Source organism: Loxodonta africana, chromosome 1 (genome assembly GCF_030014295.1).
Source record: "Loxodonta africana isolate mLoxAfr1 chromosome 1, mLoxAfr1.hap2, whole genome shotgun sequence".
NCBI classification, from domain to species: domain Eukaryota; kingdom Metazoa; phylum Chordata; class Mammalia; order Proboscidea; family Elephantidae; genus Loxodonta; species Loxodonta africana.
The window spans coordinates 104884033-104902116 of NC_087342.1; the positions used below are offsets into that span (position 1 = coordinate 104884033).

At 39.4% G+C, this 18084-nt stretch overlaps 1 protein-coding gene across 1 annotated transcript; it reads right to left on the reverse strand.

Annotated features, from left to right (window-relative positions):
- Positions 1–45: 45 nt before the first annotated feature.
- On the reverse strand, positions 46–10517 carry MRPS10 (mitochondrial ribosomal protein S10). The gene is made up of 7 exons (XM_003404187.4): positions 10432–10517; positions 7386–7450; positions 7219–7291; positions 4973–5109; positions 3883–3991; positions 2155–2244; positions 46–1649 (listed from the first exon to the last, which is right to left on the reverse strand). The coding sequence occupies exons 1-7, from the start codon at positions 10477–10479 to the stop codon at positions 1554–1556; spliced, it is 618 nt and encodes a 205-aa protein (XP_003404235.1). The 5' UTR covers positions 10480–10517; the 3' UTR covers positions 46–1553.
- Positions 10518–18084: the final 7567 nt, after the last annotated feature.

The window sequence follows — 18084 nt, forward strand, 5'->3', positions numbered from 1 at the left end:
CGTAGAAATCAACCTCGTATAATACAGTGATTTATACTGTCTGTAAAAACCAAAAAAAAAAAAAAAAAAAACTGCTTAGGTGTGGGTCTACATTTTTAAAGAATTATTATTTCTTTTAAAATGAAAATGTGTCATGAATTGCTGCTTTGGTAGACAGTTACCATTATACCACTCTTGCTTCATAGACTAGTTTTTTATCCTGAGGCTTATCCTTGGGATTTCTGCTTTGGCCCTTTACGAATGACACTCGACAACTGAGCTATTAGTGGAATGAGGTCATGGGGCACAGGGCAGCTATTCTTTTAATGTTAATGACAGTCATGTAAATCTCATACATAAGCAGTATGTATTCAAAACACTGATACCTGATAGTTGACTGGGAAGACTACAGGCACTCCAGTTTAAGGGGGGAAAACTGAGAAGTCCTAACTACCCCAGAATTGTGAAGGAAACCACAAAAGATCCAGACCTGATTCTGCTGTAAAAAGGAAATGAATTGCTCCCTTGAGGTTAATACGCTGTTTCAGCCCTTTGTGTCTTGCTTCTTTCAGTGCTTTAACTACAGTTTAATTTCATGGAATAACAGACATCTGCAAGCAAAAAGAGTACCATTAGCCAAAAGAAAAGGGCTTCTATCAGTGAAGAGAAGGCCTGGTGGCACACTGGTTGAGAGCCTGGCTGCCAATCAAAGGGTCGGCAGTTTGAATCCACCAGTCGCTCTTTCGAAACCCTATAGGGCAGTCCTTTACGATTGCTATGAGTCGCTATGACTCAAAGGCAATGGGTATCAGTGAAGAAACAATCAGGAAATATATTTATCTGTGCCTTGCTCAATTTTCAAAAGCCATTACTTCTCATTCAGTGCCGGGTGCAAAGAACACAACATAAAAGTTTGTTGAATGAATGACTCACAGCATGAATGAAATGATATCAATAATCATTTCTTGAGAGTTCAAATTCCATTACAGTGACCCTTTCACAGGCAGTCCTGTAAGGGTTTGGACTACAGGAAGAGTTCAGTGCACATCACAAATGTGCCTGATCTGCCACAAAGGCTACTCACTTCAAGAATTTAATGCTAAAATGCAGTAAAATTGGTGGTCACCACTCCTAAATCAGCATATGCTAGTTTGTCACTAAAGTAGGTAAGAAAAGTTATACTGCTCAGTAAATTGACCAAAACTACCAAAGATTCCTCCCAGAAACCTCAAATGATAACAACAAAACCTTATGTGAGGAATACATCAAACACTCACTGTCAGATGAATGAACTAATACAATAAAAATCTGATTCTTTTGGCTTATAGTAGTCGAAATAGTTTGCTCACGTTTCTTAAAATAAGATCTGAAGTAACGACATGTATAAAATCCCAGATAACACAGTTATTCTACTGTAGTCCAATCTATCATTAAAGTTGCACGTCTTGCTCTCCACTGATCAGGGTTATGGGCTCAGCAGCATTAGGTGGGCTCAAAACTGTCTCAGTTGCAAGCAATCTCATTTAAACACATACATCTGCTCTGTTCTCATTTCAAACCCAGGCACAAGTGGCCTAGCTGAGGCTCGGTGACTTGCTGTCTTCTTTTTCTGCTGGTCCAGTTTCCCAGATTGGCTCCTTGATGTGTTCTGGTAATCGTTCTAATTTTGTCTAAAAATGAACACACAAAAACATCAAAAAGCTAAACTATAATATCATGTGGACTTAACTGAACTCTTTGGCCACATATTGGATTTATGAATTTTGTTCCCCCAAATCCTCTTGATGTCTTTTCCTTTTATTTTTCTCTCCTTTTTGCAGGGCTTTGAAACAGAGAAGGAAACGTGGTGCTTTATAAAGTGCACTCACACATATACTCTATTTGGCCCTCTATGATCTCCAGGGACTGCCACATAACATGGTCTTCATGTCTAGACAACTACTTTGAGAAAGGGAGACTTTAGAGGAGGCTTGGGAGGACCTGAGCTGGCAGTAGCAGGATTCTGCTCGGCTGACACCACAGCACAGGGAGTGAAGGCCCTCAACCACTATGGCAATAATGCCTCCCCACTGGCCACAGGCCCTCCCCTTCACTCAGTGGGCCAGAACCAAGCTGCAACATATCAAAAGGACAATACAGATGTTTCCCTCCAACACATAGAAACTCAAGTCGTACCTTTGTGACTTCCATGGCAACCCCTTCAGGCAAGTTTCGCTGAATATATTCCAAGTAGACATCTGCTGTACTTCCAGTTAGATGTTCTAGCTAAAATATCAAATGTGAAATTGACTTAGGCTATGCTTTTAAAGCAGATTTTTTTTTTAATTAGGGTAAAATTCAGTTAACATAGACTTAACCTTTCTGAAGTGTACAATTCAGTGGCATTCAGTACATTCACAGTGTTGTACAACCAACCTCACTGTCTAGTTCTAGGACATTTTCATCACTCCAAAAGGAAACCCCGTACCCAGTAGGCAGTTGCTCCTCATTCCCTCTTCACCCCAGCCCCTAGAAACTACTAATCTGCTTTGTCTCTGTGAATTTGCCCATTATATTCATACAAATGACATCATACAATATGTGGTGTTTTGTGTCTGATTCTTTAACTCAGCATAATGGTTCTGAGGTTTATTTATGTTGTCGCATGTATCAGTAATTCATTTTTATGGCCGAATAATATCTCACTGTATGGATATACATTTTGTTTAGCCACTCATCAGCTGATGGGCATTTGGGCACAAGTTTTTGTTTGAATATCTGTTTTCAATTCTTTTGTGTACATACCTAGGATTGGAACTGCTGGGTCACGTGGTAAATTCTACATTTAACTTTTTGAGGAACCATTAAACAGTTTTCCTAAAGCAGAGGTTTTTTAAAGTGTGTGTATGTTTTATGTTTGTAAAGCAGTGGAGCCTTTCCTCCTGCTAAGAAATCTTACATAAAATTCCCAATTTAACTGGATGGGGGAGCTCAGTCCTGAAGTTTCCTTCCCTCCACCTGCAGCTGCCTTAAGGCTAGTGCTCCATGCAACAGAGCTGGCAAGCATGGCATCAGAGCAGGATACTCCAGACAAAAAGAAACAAAAGGACTAGATTATAAGATATTCTTAGAACAAAATTTTCTGTGTGCTCCATGAGGATATTTTTCTGTCACACATGAGTGGATAGAGTTTTGGGTTTTTCTTTTTCATTTAAGAATAAGGACTATGTCTTAGTTATATATGCACTCTCAAAGCCTAATGGAGCACGTCCCATATGAAAGACACAGAAATGCTTGTTTTAATAATGTTTACTACGTGATGGAAGTATTCTAAGTGCTTCTGATAAATATCTCATTTAATCCTTACACTAGTCTAATGGTATCGGTACCACTTAGTTCCATTTATAGATGATGGAATTGAGGCAAGGTCACACAGCTAATAAGTACCCGGGCTTGGGTGTTAGCAGTCTGACTCCAGAAGCCGTGTTCTCCTTAACCATAAGATTATGCTGATCCTAGGGGATGAATGGGTGAATGAAAAACCACAATGATGCCCACAGTTAACATGGCAAATCCAGTTAGCATGTGAAAAGAATTATTAGAACTATGTGGAAACAATTCGAATTTTTGAACTATAAGCAAAATTATTCCAACACTATCATGCTGTATATACATGAGCCTACTAGTAATGCTTTGCGTTACTGTGTTAAAGTGTGTACTACCCTAAAGGATGGCTTTCTTTGAGTCTGACTTTCCTACCAAGCCACTTCCATAAGAACAAAAAAGACATGTCCCTTTCCTACAATTAATAGGCACGGGCTGACTGAAAGGAAGTCAACCTCGTCAATGTTAAAGTTACGATATGCTAGTGTAAAGTTTTGGGAATTTAACTTAAACTGTGTTTCATGTCTGAAACAAACTCACCTCTAAACACCTGTAAAGTGTTCTCATTTCATACTGAACTCTGTGCTTCTTGAAAATATGCACAGATTTGAGAAGAGTAAATCGCTCTATTTTCCTTGGAGGTTCGTGTCTGAAAATTAATGGGCAAAATAATATACTTAAGCTAACTGATGTTAAAACTTGAGTCACTGATATCAAAGCATAATTTTACAATTTTGTTGGTCAGGCTGACACCCAATGACAGGCATTAACTACCATTTACAGACTTCTATTTGCCAAGATTGTCATCTGTAACAACAACTGCTGTCATAAGGCTCAGACCAAAATAAACACCGCAGACAGCAAGAGAACATTCTTCCACAGATTCAAATAGGAGCACTGGCATGCAAATGCGTGCACGCACATACACACACACGCGCATGCCTGCACCTTTATACTCTCTAAGATCCTAGTGACCAAATACATGAATTATTAAGAACAGCATCAGTGTGTTAGGCACAGTGCAATGTAAGCTGTAAGTGTTTTGTTTTCAGAAAATCTACAGATGCGTCGATAATCACAAAACCAGTCAGCATTTTGGAAAATGTGTACGTTCCTTCTGTTTTTGCTAGAAAGCAAACCTGGCAAAACCCCAAATGGGTCTTGTTCAGCACCACAAGGAACAAAAGACAAGACAAAGGAGGCAGTTCTGCTTGACCCTGCAAGACCACATGAAGCCCGCCTGCTCACACAGAGAATTACTACGTGGGTGGCGAGTCTCAGGGCAGATTCGAAACAAAAGATCATCAAATCCAAAAGGCCTAAAAGATTGTTTGTTCACCTAATCTACCTCCCCTCCCCACCCCATGGAGATCCTAGACACGAGGGCTTCTCCTTTCTGTGCAACCCCTAGAGAAATGACTGCCTTCATTTTTCTGGTTCACTCATTCCAGTAAAAATTCTAGTAGATAAGGTTAATCCTGCTAAGGATAATACACGACAAACCTACACACTATCCATTATGAGTTTCTATTCCATTTTAAGAGCTCAGACCTATGGGGGATCAGCACCGTTTTCCTGGTTGACTTCATTACAGCAGCTAACAGGTCGGATTAGGAAAGGTTATACTCACACTTTAATAGAGATACCAAGTTCTTTAGCAGCAAGCACAGCAAAATATTCGTAGCTGTCCAATACAGCCTTATCGTGGCCTTTTACTAAAACTGACAGACGCTTATATAACGTGTCTGGTTCATCAGAAATCGTTATCTACAATTTTAAAATCAAAGATAAGTTTCAATCTAATATTTATCACTAGTAAATTTAATATGCTATCTTCAATTGAACAACCTAAGAGTTTATTAAGCAAGGGGGAGAAAAATGCTGAGTAACACCTTAACACTGTTAGCTTAAGTATTTTGATATTATTACATTCAGACCTGCACAATGATCTTCAGAATCTGTTAAGATACCATGTGAATCAAAATGACTTTCAAGGCAACCTACATAATCACTAATGGAACTGTCCAACTTAAAAGTTATTGAGCTCCAAATACACAACGGGGAAGATTCTAGGGTCTATTAACAAAATAGCCTGGTCGGAAGACCTGGATTCAAAACTAAACTCTGCCACTTCTACATGAGTGACGATGGGCAAGCCATTGCATCTCACTGCACTTTAGTTTCCTCATATATAAAACAGGATAATAACACCTATGCTAGAGTTCACAGCATTTCTATAAGAAACAAATATGAAAACATAGGTTTAAGTGTTTATACATTATACAACATTATTTTACAAAGGCAAGCTATTGCTCTTCATATTCTGTTTTACTAGGTTTTATTCACATGTGGTTTGCCTGTCCTAATATACAATTTGTTCATTTGTAATTAAAATGCGATGACACTGACGGTACACATTACTTCTACCTCTTCTACCTAATTCCTAATGAACGACCTTAGAAATAATGGGCTTGACATTTCTGACTTTCTTCCAGGAGATGAATTACTTCACTCTATTCATCCATTAAGCCAGTAATTTAAACAGTATTTCTAATCCAATGATTCAGGGTTAAGTCATTTCATCCCGGAAAGAGATTTACTTACTAACCAGGAAGCTAGCCATCCACTCCCAAAAAACCAAAACCAAACCCACTGCAGTCCAGTCAATCCCAGCTCACAGTGACCCTGTAGAACACAGGAGAACTGCCCTATAAGGTTTCCAAGGCTGTGTAATCTTTCACAGGAGCAGACCGCAGATCTTTCTCCCACAGAGCAATCGGTAGGTTTGAACCACCGACTTTTCAGTTAGTAGCCAGTGCTTTTACCACTGTGCTACCAGGGCTTCTTCATCCACTTCCAACTACCCAAAATAGAATTCTTGGAAGACAATATACTGATAACGTTTATGTCACAAGCTGCAGCACAGAGGAGAAGGGAAACGGCCCCAAGATATGTTTTATTTGTCCCCTCTACTGTTTTAAAGAAATTCCACATTTTTTACGAATATTAAAAATCAGGAGATTTCACATAAAAATTTAGATGTTCAGTTTTACTTGGAAATATAGAAGACCTGGCATCACTAGGTTTGATTTCCCACATGGCAACAAGTGGCCAGAGTTAAGCAGCAGCCGCCACTGTGCCCTTCTGGCCCCTTTCCTTACAAGCCTGGCCCCTGCAGGCAACTGAGTTGGAGTCCCTGGATTATATGAACTGTCACAGAAATACATTCAGTATCTATTAAGTGAAAAAAACGAAACATCAGTACATTATATAAAATACAAGTCCATACTGTTAAAAAAAATTAAGTGCATTTTTATTTTAAAATTTTAAATTTAACTTTAAAATTTTAAACACAAAAACTTGGTTGATGGAATCACAGCTTTTCCCCAAAGCAGTCAAGGTTACAGAGCTGTATCTGGACTTCCATCTGTGCTAAAGCTCTTTTTTTTACTATTAAAATAAAGCACTGTCCATGTCCAGGCCCCATGTCTTAAAATAAAAACAAAGACTTGAAGGTTACAAGAAACTTTTCCATAACATAGAACATCACATAAAATCAAGTATTCTGCATCATTAGTTACGGCAAATCAAAACACTCTTCCCATTATGCTGAGCTAAGAGCAAGAGACTGTTCATTCCCATGGTTATTTGGGGTAAATAATTTATTCCTTTAGAACTTATCTTGAAACTCTGAAAGATAACATGAGCACCCAGGGACATGAAAGAATACTTTACTCAGGCACACTGTGGATTTGCCAGTATTCCAGAAAAAAAAACTTTTTTTCCTGAACTGTTTGGGAAACAATCTCAAATGAAACAATGAGGAAAATTTATTGCTGATATAACTCCATAAACCAAGAAATAGGGAGTACATACCGTAGGCTTGGTCAAATCCTTGGGAATATCAATGTATAGGTTTGAAAACTGTATCCACTTCATATTGGTACTGCTACATGCAGGAGGAAAAACAAAACAAAAGCTAAGTAAAACAGCACAAGAGCCCATTATATTGTTCAGTTTAGCATATCCAATTGTGTACTTACAGAAGGAAGCCACCATTCCTGGCTGTACTGCTCTTAGAATTGTTCACAGAAAAAGTCCCTGAACCCTTAAAAAAAAAAAAAGGGGTGGTGGGGGAACATGTGTTAGAATTAGAGTCAATCCCCAAACCATTCAGTTCCCACTAAAAATAAAAAGATACATAATGCTTCAAATGAAGCGATACCTAATTATCTCAGATGAAGGTATCAGTCCAACTAAAATGGCCATATTAGATTTCATTTAAAAAAATGAGGACAACAATAGGGTTGATAATCAAACAGCACCCTCAAAATATTAAAGAACCCATATGTTGTAAAGCTCAGGAGCAAGAACTTTAAAAAAAAAAAGCAATTTTCACATCAAAAGAACAGCTATGAATTAAACATGTGGACATCAAGGAATAAAATAAATAACATCACAGGTGATTTCATGTTTCCCATCTTTTTTTACATAATCAACATACTTCAATATAATACTTATTTTGATGGAATATTTTTGATCAAAGAAAACTATTAAGTGTCTGTGTAATCTAATTTATTAAGAATTGGAATAAGAATTCTAAAGTATCCATTTTTGAAGCTTTCATAGATCTTTCCCAGCATATGTAATTCTTGGCTTGACTAGGATAACTCATTTATAAATACATTAAAGTACACACTGGAGCTTTTACATTTATTATCATCTACTGTGCCACAAGCTGCAACAATCCAGTGTTTCTAAATTCTTTACTGTTGGCGCCTCCTGGTGGTACAAAACTTCTAGTTTAGAAAAACCCAACCCAGTGTTGTGGAGTGGATTCTGACTCACAGCGACCCTGTAGGACAGAGTAGAACTGCCCCATTTTAGAAGCTTATAAAAAACTCAGTGCCAAGCAGTCATTTCCGACTCATACCTTACAGTACTACACATAATAGTTTATCATCTACCTGCTTTTCCTTTAAGCTTTCCTGAGATTAAAAAGTGGAACCCAAGAAAGTGGAAGCACAATGCTGTTGTTGTGTGCCGTCCAGTCAGAGTACTGAGTGCACTCTGACTCAAAGTGACCCTATATGACAGAGTTCAACTGTCCCATAGGGTTTCCTAGGCTGAAATCTCTTATGGGAGCAGATCTCCAGGTCTTTTCTCCTGCAGAGCCAGTGGTGGGTTCGAACCACTGACCTTTGGGTTAGTAGCGCAGTACCTAACCACTGAACCACCGGGCTCCTTCAGAAGCACAATAGCATCCTTTAACATACTTTGGATTAATATTTTAGCACAAGGAAGTTTAATTAAAACACCTGATGATTACCTAAATATATTAAAAAGTATAAAACGAAGTTCTGTCCCCAGCCTATTCTTAGTTTTATTGTCCTTCCTCTCTTTACTCAAGATGGAGGCAAATCAAAGCTTTCCATATTCTCCGTTGGATCACAGGGAAAAAAACAGAAAGCAAGGAAATCGGACACAGTACAAGGTAGGAAGAGGCATATGTCATTCTTCACATCATCACACAGAAAATTCCTTCCCCACATTTATGCCATGACCCCACAATCCAGTTCTGCAAAATGACCACTTCCCAATCACGTTCCCCCAGTGGACGCCTCTGCTTCTCAAAGTTGGAGCCCAAAGTGCTGTTACACCCAAAAATCAACCTTAAATTAAATAAGGCTTTTTATTGTGGTAAATATATATGTAACTAAAAATTGCCATTTCAGTATTCTTCACATGTACAATTCAGTGACATTATGTTAAGAAGTTCTTAAAGTTTTTCTCTCCTTCTCTTTCCTTTCTTTCAGGGGTGGACTTGTGTGTGTGTGAGGTGGGGGAGGTAGGGGAAGGCTGCCTGGGTCAGTCTGTTTTCATTCAAAAACTTCAACCCCTAACACCATCTGCCTTTTCTTAAGAAAAGCTGTTCTTAAGTGGGGTCTAAGAACCTCCGGGGCTTCATTCAGACACTTTTAGGAGGTTAAAAAAAAAAAAACGTTGCCGTGGAGTAGATTCCAACTCAAAGCGACCCTAGAAGACAGAGAACTGCCGGAAAGAGTTTCCAAGGAGGGCCTGGTGGATTTAACTGCCGACCTGTTGGTTAGCAGCTCTAGCACTTAACCACTACAACACCAGGGTCTCCTTTCAGGAGGTACGGGGCAGCGAAAAACTATTTTCATATCACTATCCACTCTCATGCTCTCACGAGTATACAGTGAAGTTTTCCAGAGGCTACGTGACTGTGATATAGCAACAGACTGAATGCAGAAACAGAGAGGAGAATCCAGTTGTCTTCCTATTAAAGACGCTTGCAAAAATGTAAAACGTCATTCTTCTCACTAAACGTGTTTTTGTTTAGGAAAGAATAGTTACTTTTCATAAAACATGTTGTTAACATGTAATGGATATATTAGTGTTACTTTTAAGCGAAAAAGTATTTTTTAAGATTCTCAGTTTTATTTCTCGTAAGATAAGTACCGGTAGCCCCCCCCCCCAAAAAAAAAAACTCTTTGATGTTCTCTATCATTTTTTAGAGTGTGACGGGGTCCTAAGGCCAAAAAACTTGAGAACCACTACTTCAGAAGTTTTTGCTTCTCCTCCGAAGAACCACCATCAGGAGACAGCCACACCACCCCTCTGGCTTCATCGACTCTTGTCTAAATCTCAGACGCCCGGGTATCAGGAGCATATCTCAGTTTAGTTCCAGGGGAAGTGTCTGAAATCGCGTGCCAGCTCAGCCCTTAATTTTCGCGGGGCAAGCTTTCTGTCCTCTCTGCGCTTGTTTGTTTTGCAAATTTCAAAGGGCTGGGGTACTGGAAGATATGACGTTCAAGATCTTTACCAGCTCTTAAGATTCTAAGATTCTTCTTCCTGTGTTTGCCTTGACTACTAACATATGTTTAATCTCATGAGAAAACAGGAGATAAAATCAGCTCCTTTCTCGCCATATTCCTTGTAAACACCGGGTTCAGGTGCGGAATAAATATTGGGAAAGGCTCCTGCGGGCACAACTCTGGGTGACAGAAAGACTTAGGGGCAACTGTCCCTGTCGGCCCGCCCGGCACCCACCAAAACGCCCATTACCTGCCAAAGGCGCCGGCACACGGCACCGACACCCGCTCGCGCCGCCATTTTGCCGCCCGCTTCCCCAGGATCGCTTCCGGGGTCACAGCCGCGTCCTCAGACCATAGAGTTCGGCAGCGACCATAGAGACAGGACTCCTCACTTTGTCAGGATGGAGCACGGAATACAGGCTACGCTCCTGGGCTTGGTGGACTGCCTGGCACCGGTTTTGATAATGTCGCTTCAGTTCATATCTAGCTGGTTACCAAGTCTCATCAGTGTTTTCCTTTTTCAAATTGTGTTTGTCCTATGTGGTTTATTTTGTTGGACACGAGCAAAACGCATTTCTTGTAAAAAAAAAAAAAAGTAATATATTTACAGTGATTATCTCTGGGTATTGGGATAATTGTTGATTTATTTTCCTATTTCTGCATTTTTCAAAAATTTAACGAAATATATATTAATTAAAAGAAAAAAAGAAAAGTTTACCTCTGCTAATTGTTTCTGGAGTCCCTGAGAGGTGCAAACAGTTAAGCACTTGGCTACCAGCTAAGAGGTTGGAGATTTGAACCCACTCAGCCATGTCTTGGATGACAAGCCTGGTAGATCTCCTTCTGAAAGATCACAGCTTTGAAAACCCTATGGAGCAGTTCTACTCTGCGCATCTAATTACCATGGATTAGTATCAACCCAACAGGGAACTAACAACAATGAGTTCCTACCCCAGTCCTGTACCTCACTGCAATAGCTTTCTAGCTATGTAACCTTCCTTCCCCACAGCCACTGACCTTCTTGTTCTCTAGCCATCCTGCACACCACTGTCCTACCGATCTTCCTAAATCATTCATTTAATTATGTTACTTTAGTATTTCAGAATTTATAATGGCTCACTTCACCTATTACAACAAGCCAAAAGTATTTTGTCTGGTTATTATTGTTCACCATAACTGAGCTGCAACTAAAAAGGTTTATAACTGGCATTTGCTGCGATAAAAATTTCTTCCATTTGTGCAACTTTCTAAGCTTTATTTTCCCAAAGTGCTTTCACATGTGCAATTTGTCAGAGCACTCTAGATGTACAATCATTAAATTAGTTGATAAATCAATTAAATCTAACTTATTATAATTGGGTACCCTGGTGGCATAGTGGTTAAGAGCTAGGGCTGCTAACCAAAAGGTCAGTTCAAATCCACCAGGCACTCCTTGGAAACCCTCTGGGGCAGTTCTGCCCTGTACTGTAGGGTCATTATGAGTTGGAATCAACTCGATGGCAATGGGTTTGGTTTTGGTTTGGGTATTATAATCGTTGTTTGAATGCAAATAAATAAGGAAATTTGATTGGTTTCCTCATCTTCCTGGGCCAAGCCATGTCATGTCAGGGTAAGCCTATGCGTCTAATGGTTTTGGGTCAGATATTAACTCATAATGAGTAGTAAAGCCAGGCTTTGTCTACAACAGGGCTGTGTACAGGCTGTTTTCTTTGGCATGGCATGTAGACTTGAAGAGTGTTCTGAAACTCAGCCTATCCATCATGGATCTCTTCCCTGCAACCTAAACTTTCAAACATCTAACCTAATGCAGATGAGCAGGAAGCCAATGATTCAAAATGGTTCATGCAAGGACACTTTGCTTTATATTCAGGAAAAACAAAAGTGTGTACCTCAAATATTTGTAAATTAAATGACACGTTGATTGCACCTGCAGTTCTGTGTTGAAAGACAGCCCTTTTCAAAAGATTTTATCTCTTAGAGTGATGGAAAACATTCACCTTGAGAAGAGAAACTAGACAAGGATGCCATTTCTCACCACTCTTATTCAACACTGTGCTGGAGGTCCTAGCCAGAGCAATAAGGCAAGAAGAAGAAATAAGGGGCATCCAGATTGATAAGAAAGAAGTAAAAGGATCCCTATTTGCAGATGATATGATCTTATATACAGAAAACCCCAAAGAATCCACAAGAAAGCTCCTGGAACTAATAGATTTCAGCAAAGTTGCAGGATACAAGATTAACATACAAAAATAGGTAGGATTCCTCTACACCAACAAAGAGGACTTTGAAAAGGAAATTACCAAATCAATACCTTTCACAATAGCCCCCAAGAAGATAAAGTGCTTAGGAATAAAACCAGGACATAAAAGACCTAGACAAACAAAACTATAAAACACTATGGCAAGAAACCAAAAGAGACATATCAGTGGAAAAACATACCATACTCATGGATAGGAACGCTCAACATTGTGAAAATGTCAATTCTTCCCAAAGCAATCTACAGATACAATGCAATCTTGATCCAAATTCCAATGGCATTTTTTAATGAGACAGAGAAACAAAGCACCAACTTTATATGGAAAGGGAAGAGGCCCCGTATAAGTAAAGCATAACTGAAGAAGAACAAAGTGGGAGGCCTCACATTAACTGATTTTAGAATCTATTATACTGTCATGGTAGGCAAAACAGCAAGGTACTGGTACAACAACAGACACATAGACCAATGGAACAGAATTGAGAACCCAGATGTAAATCCATCCACCTGTGAGCAGCTGATATTTGACAAAGTTCCAAACTCCATTAAATGGGGAAAAGACAGTCTCTTTAACAAATGGTGTTGGCATAACTGGATAAAAAAAAAAAAAAAAAAAAACTGGATAGCCATCTCTAAAAAAGTGAAACAAGACCCATACCTCACACTATGCACAAAAACTAACTGAAAATGGATCAAAGACCTAAATATAAAATCTAAAACGATAAAGATCATGGAAGAAAAAATAGGGACAATGCTACGGGCCCTAATACATGGCATAAATACTATACAAACCATAACTAACAATGCACGAACACCAGAAGAGAAACTAGATAACTGGAGGCTCCTAAAAATCAAACACTTATGCTCATCCAAAGACTTCACCAAAAGGGTAAAAACAGAAGCTACGGACTGGGAGAAAAATTTTTGGCTATAATGTATCTGATAAGGGTCTAACCTCTGAAATCTACAAGATACTGCATCTCAACAACAAAAAGAAAAATAATACAATTAAAAAGTGGGCAAAGGATATGAACAGACACTTCACCATAGAAGACACTCAGGGGGCTAACAGACACAGGAAGAAATGCTCATGAGCATTAGCCATTAGAGAAATGCAAATCAAAACTACAATTAGACACCATCTCACCCAACATTATTGGCACTAATAAAAAAAAATGTTGGAGAGGTTGTGGGGAGATTGGAACTCCTATGCACTGCTGGTGGGAATATAAAATGGTACAAGCACTTTGGAAAACAATATGGTGCTTCCTTAAAAAGCTAGAAATAGAAACACCATATGATCCAGCAATTCCATTCCTAGGGAAGTAAGAGCCGTCATGTGAATAGACATATGCACACTCATGTTCCTTGCAGCACGATTCACAATAGCAAAAAGATGGAAACAACCTAAATGCCCATCAGCAGATGAATGGATAAACAAATTATGGTACATAACACAATGAGATACTATGTAACGACAAAGAACAGTGATGAATCTGTGAAACACCTCAGGATATGGGTGAATCTGGAGGGCATTATGCTGAGTGAAACAAATCAATCACAAAAGGACAAATTTTGTAAGAGACCACTATTATGAAAACTGAAGAAAAGATTTAAACACAGAAAAAAAAATTCTTTGATGATTATGAGGGTGGGGAGGTAGAGAAGGGAAATCACTAACTAAATAGTAGACAAGGGTCAACTTCAGTGAAGGGGAGGACAACACACAGTACAGGGGAAGTCAGCACAACAGGACCAAAGCAAAAGCAAAGAAGTTTCCTAGACACATCCAAACACTTTGAGGGACAGAGTAGCTGGGGCTGGGGTCTGGGGACCATAGTTTCAGGGGTTGTCTAGGTCTATTGGCATAACATAGTTTATAAAGAAAATGTGCTACAACCCACTTTGGTGAGTAGTGTCTGGGGTCTTAAAAGCTTGCGAGCAGTCATCTAAGATACACCTATTTGTCCCATCCCACTTGGAGCAAAGGAGAATGAAGGAATCCAAAGACACAAGTAAAATACTAGCCCAAAGGACAAAGGACCAAATGAACCAGAGACTCCACCAGCCTGAGACCAGAAGAACTAGATGGTGCCCAGCTACCACCAAGACCGCCCTGACAGGAGACACAACAGAGAGTCCCAGACAGAGCAGGGGAAGAATGTAGAACAGAATTCAAATTCATGTAAAAAGACCAGACTAAATGGTCTGACAGAGACTAGAGGAACCCCTGAAAGTATGGTCTCTGGATACTCTGTTAAGCCAGATCTGAAACCATTCCCGAAGCCCACTCTTTAGACGTCAAGTCGATTCTGACTCATAGCAACCCTATAGGACAGAGTAGAGCTACCCCATAGTTTCCACGGAGTGCCTGGTGGATTCAAACTGCCTACCTTTTGGTTAGCAGCTATAGCACTTAACCACTATGACACCGGAGTTTCCAGACAAAGATTAGACAGGCCTATAAAACATAAAGTAATACATGTGAGGAATGTGGTTCTTAGTTCAATCACACATAAGAGACCAAATGGGCATCTCCTGTCCAAAAGCAGGGATGAGAAGTCAGGAAGAGACAGGAACTGGTCGAATGGACACAGTGAACCAGTAGTGGAAAGGGGGAGTGTGCTGTAACCTTTTGGGGACTGCAACAAATATCACAAAACAATATGTATATAAATTTTTGAATGAGAAATTAACTTGAGCTGTAAATTTCACCTAAAGCACAATTAAAAAAAACTTTTTTTAATCTCTAGAACTACCGTAAGACCCAACTATCCCAATCCCAGGTATATACCCATAAGAAGGAAAAGCAGTAACTCAAACAGAAACCTGTACACCAATGTTGCTTGCAGCACTTTTTACAACAGCAAAATTTGGAAACAACCAAAATGTCCAACGATAGATGAATGGATAAACAAAATGCAGCATATGCATATAATGGAATATTATTCAGCCATAAAGAGAAGTGAAAGTCTTGATGCATGGCACAGCGTGGATGAACCCTGAAAACATTGTTGAGTGAAATAAGTCAGCTGCAAAAGAACAGATAGCACATGATCTCACTGATATGAAATGATACAATATATAGAAACCAAAGATTATTAGTGCTTACCAAGGGTGGGAGAGAGGGGAAAGAGGGAGCATTTTTGCTTAGGGAGCATTAAGTTCATGTTCATGGTGGTAGAATGATTTGGCAGAATGAATGGTTGCATAACTTGAAGAATGTAGTCAATGTCACTGTGTTATACATGTAGAAATTGTTGGGGAAAAAAGATTATATCTCTTACATGAAGGAGATAATCAGCCTTTTGGATCTTTTATACAAGAGCAATTGTGATCCAAGGGTCACTTATGGCTCACTTAGTGTCTTAGTTAGCTAGTGCTGCTGTAACAGAAATACCACAAGTAGGTGGCTTTAACAAAACAGAAATTTATTTTCTCACAGTTTAGGAGGTTCGAAGTCCAAAACCAGGGTGCTGGCTGTAGGGGAAGGTTTTCTCTGTCAGCTCTGGAGGAAGGTCCTTGTCTCTTCTAAGCTTCTGCTCCTGGGCAATCTTCATGTGAGTTGGCATTGTCTTCGCCATCTGTGCTTGCTCTCTTGCTTGTTTATTCTCTTTTACACCTCAAAAGACATTGACTCAAAACGCACCCTACACTAATCTTGCTTTGTTAACATAACAGACAACTCATTCCCAAATGGGATTATAACCACAGGCATAGAGGTAAGAATTTATAATATATTTTGGGGGGACATGACTCAACCCTTAATATTTAGGAATATATTATTCAGTTCCTTAATGTGCTTCATCCTAATCATGTTTTGTTTATGTCAACATTAAAACTCATCCACATTCCTAGAGCACATCTCAGCTGGCTGGCTGTGGCATGCAGAATTGACTTTAGGTAAACTCTAGTGTTATTTACACACACACACACACGTCTGTTGGTGGGCTAGAGGGGTAATTAATTTAACAAAGAATTGCCGAGCACCTGCTGGATATTGCAGTGTACGTGTGGGCGGTGGTGAGAGAATTCAGAATATTAATAAAGCATGAACTTTGCTCTTCCGATAGTGGGATTGGATCAGTTCCCAGCCCCCCATATGCTCTTTCTAGGTATTAAATTCCTTGGCGAGAAAGAGCCATGTCACAGCCATCTTTTTCACACATGGATAATACAGTGTAGAGTAGTGCCTGGTACATGGTGGCTCAAGAGTATTAAATGAATGAACATAACAGGCCAAAGTCTTCAGATTGAACACCTGGGTGTCCGGCAGCAAAATGAAATGCACATTGCTTCTAGAGGAGTAGCTATTTTATTGGGTACATGACTATCTAAAATAGATAGCTAAAATTAAAGATGCCAGAAGAACCTAGAATATCCAGGTCTTGAGCTGGTCTTGAGCTGGTATGCCCTCACTTAAAGCAAATTCTGTGTAAAATCCAGAATTTCAACTTTCTTCTGAAGGTTGTTTTCAAATATTTAAAAGCAAGCACACTTATGAAAATTTAGAAATGTAGATTTGCAATGCACATAAATCAGGGTGGACATGGATTTTTTGGAGGATTTACTGTTAAGATACCTTTATGTGTGTCAGAGTAGAACTGTGCTCCATAGGGTTTTCAGTGGGTGATTTTTCAGAAGTAGATTCCCAGGCCTTTCTTCTTCTTTTTTTCTTTTAATGAAATAAATAATTTTCTAGATCATAACAAATATCCAACATATGTTAACCAAATATAATACTAATAGCATACGTGTATTTAACATGTGCACTGTCTGTAACTTGAGCTTGTTGTTGTTGCTAGCTGCTGTCAAGTCGATTCTGACTCATGGTGACCCCATGTGTACAGAGTACAACTGCTCCATAGGGTTTTCAAGGCTGTGACCTTTTGGAAGCAGATTGGCAGTCCTGTCTTCTGAGGCGCCTCTAGGTGGGTTTGAACCACCAACATTTTGCCTAGTAGTTGAGCTTAAGTAATACTACAAAAGGCCATTATTTTACTCATAAAGCACTTAGAACAGTGCTTGGCCCATATTGCTGTTGTTAAGTGCCTTCAAGTTTGTTCCAACTCATAATAACCCTATGTACAACAAAATGAAACACTGCCCAGTCCTATGCCATCCTCACAATCATTGTTATGCTTGAGCCCATTGTTGCAGCCACTGTGTCAGTCCAACTCATTGAAGTTCTTCCTCTTTTTCCCTGACCCTCTAGTTTACCAAGCATGATGTCCTTCTCCATGGACTGATCCCTCTTGATAACATGTCCAAAGTATATGAGACATAGTCTGGCCATCCTTGCTTCTAAGGAACATTCTGGTTGTACTTCTTCCAAGACAGATTTGTTCGTTCTTTTGGCAGTCCATGGTATATTCAATATTCTTCACCAACACAATTCAAAGGCATCAATTCTTCTTCGGTCTTCCTTATTCATTGTCCTGCTTTCGCATGCATATGAGGCAATTGAAAATACCATAGCTTGGGTCAGGCACACATTAGTCTTCAAGGTGACATCTTTCCTAGGCCTTTCTTCTGAGGTGCCTCTGGGTGGACTACGACTTCTAAACTTTCAGTTAGCAGCTGAGGGCATTAATCATTTCCGACACCCCGGGACTTCATGTAATACCGAGTTCTCCTAAATTGAAGTTT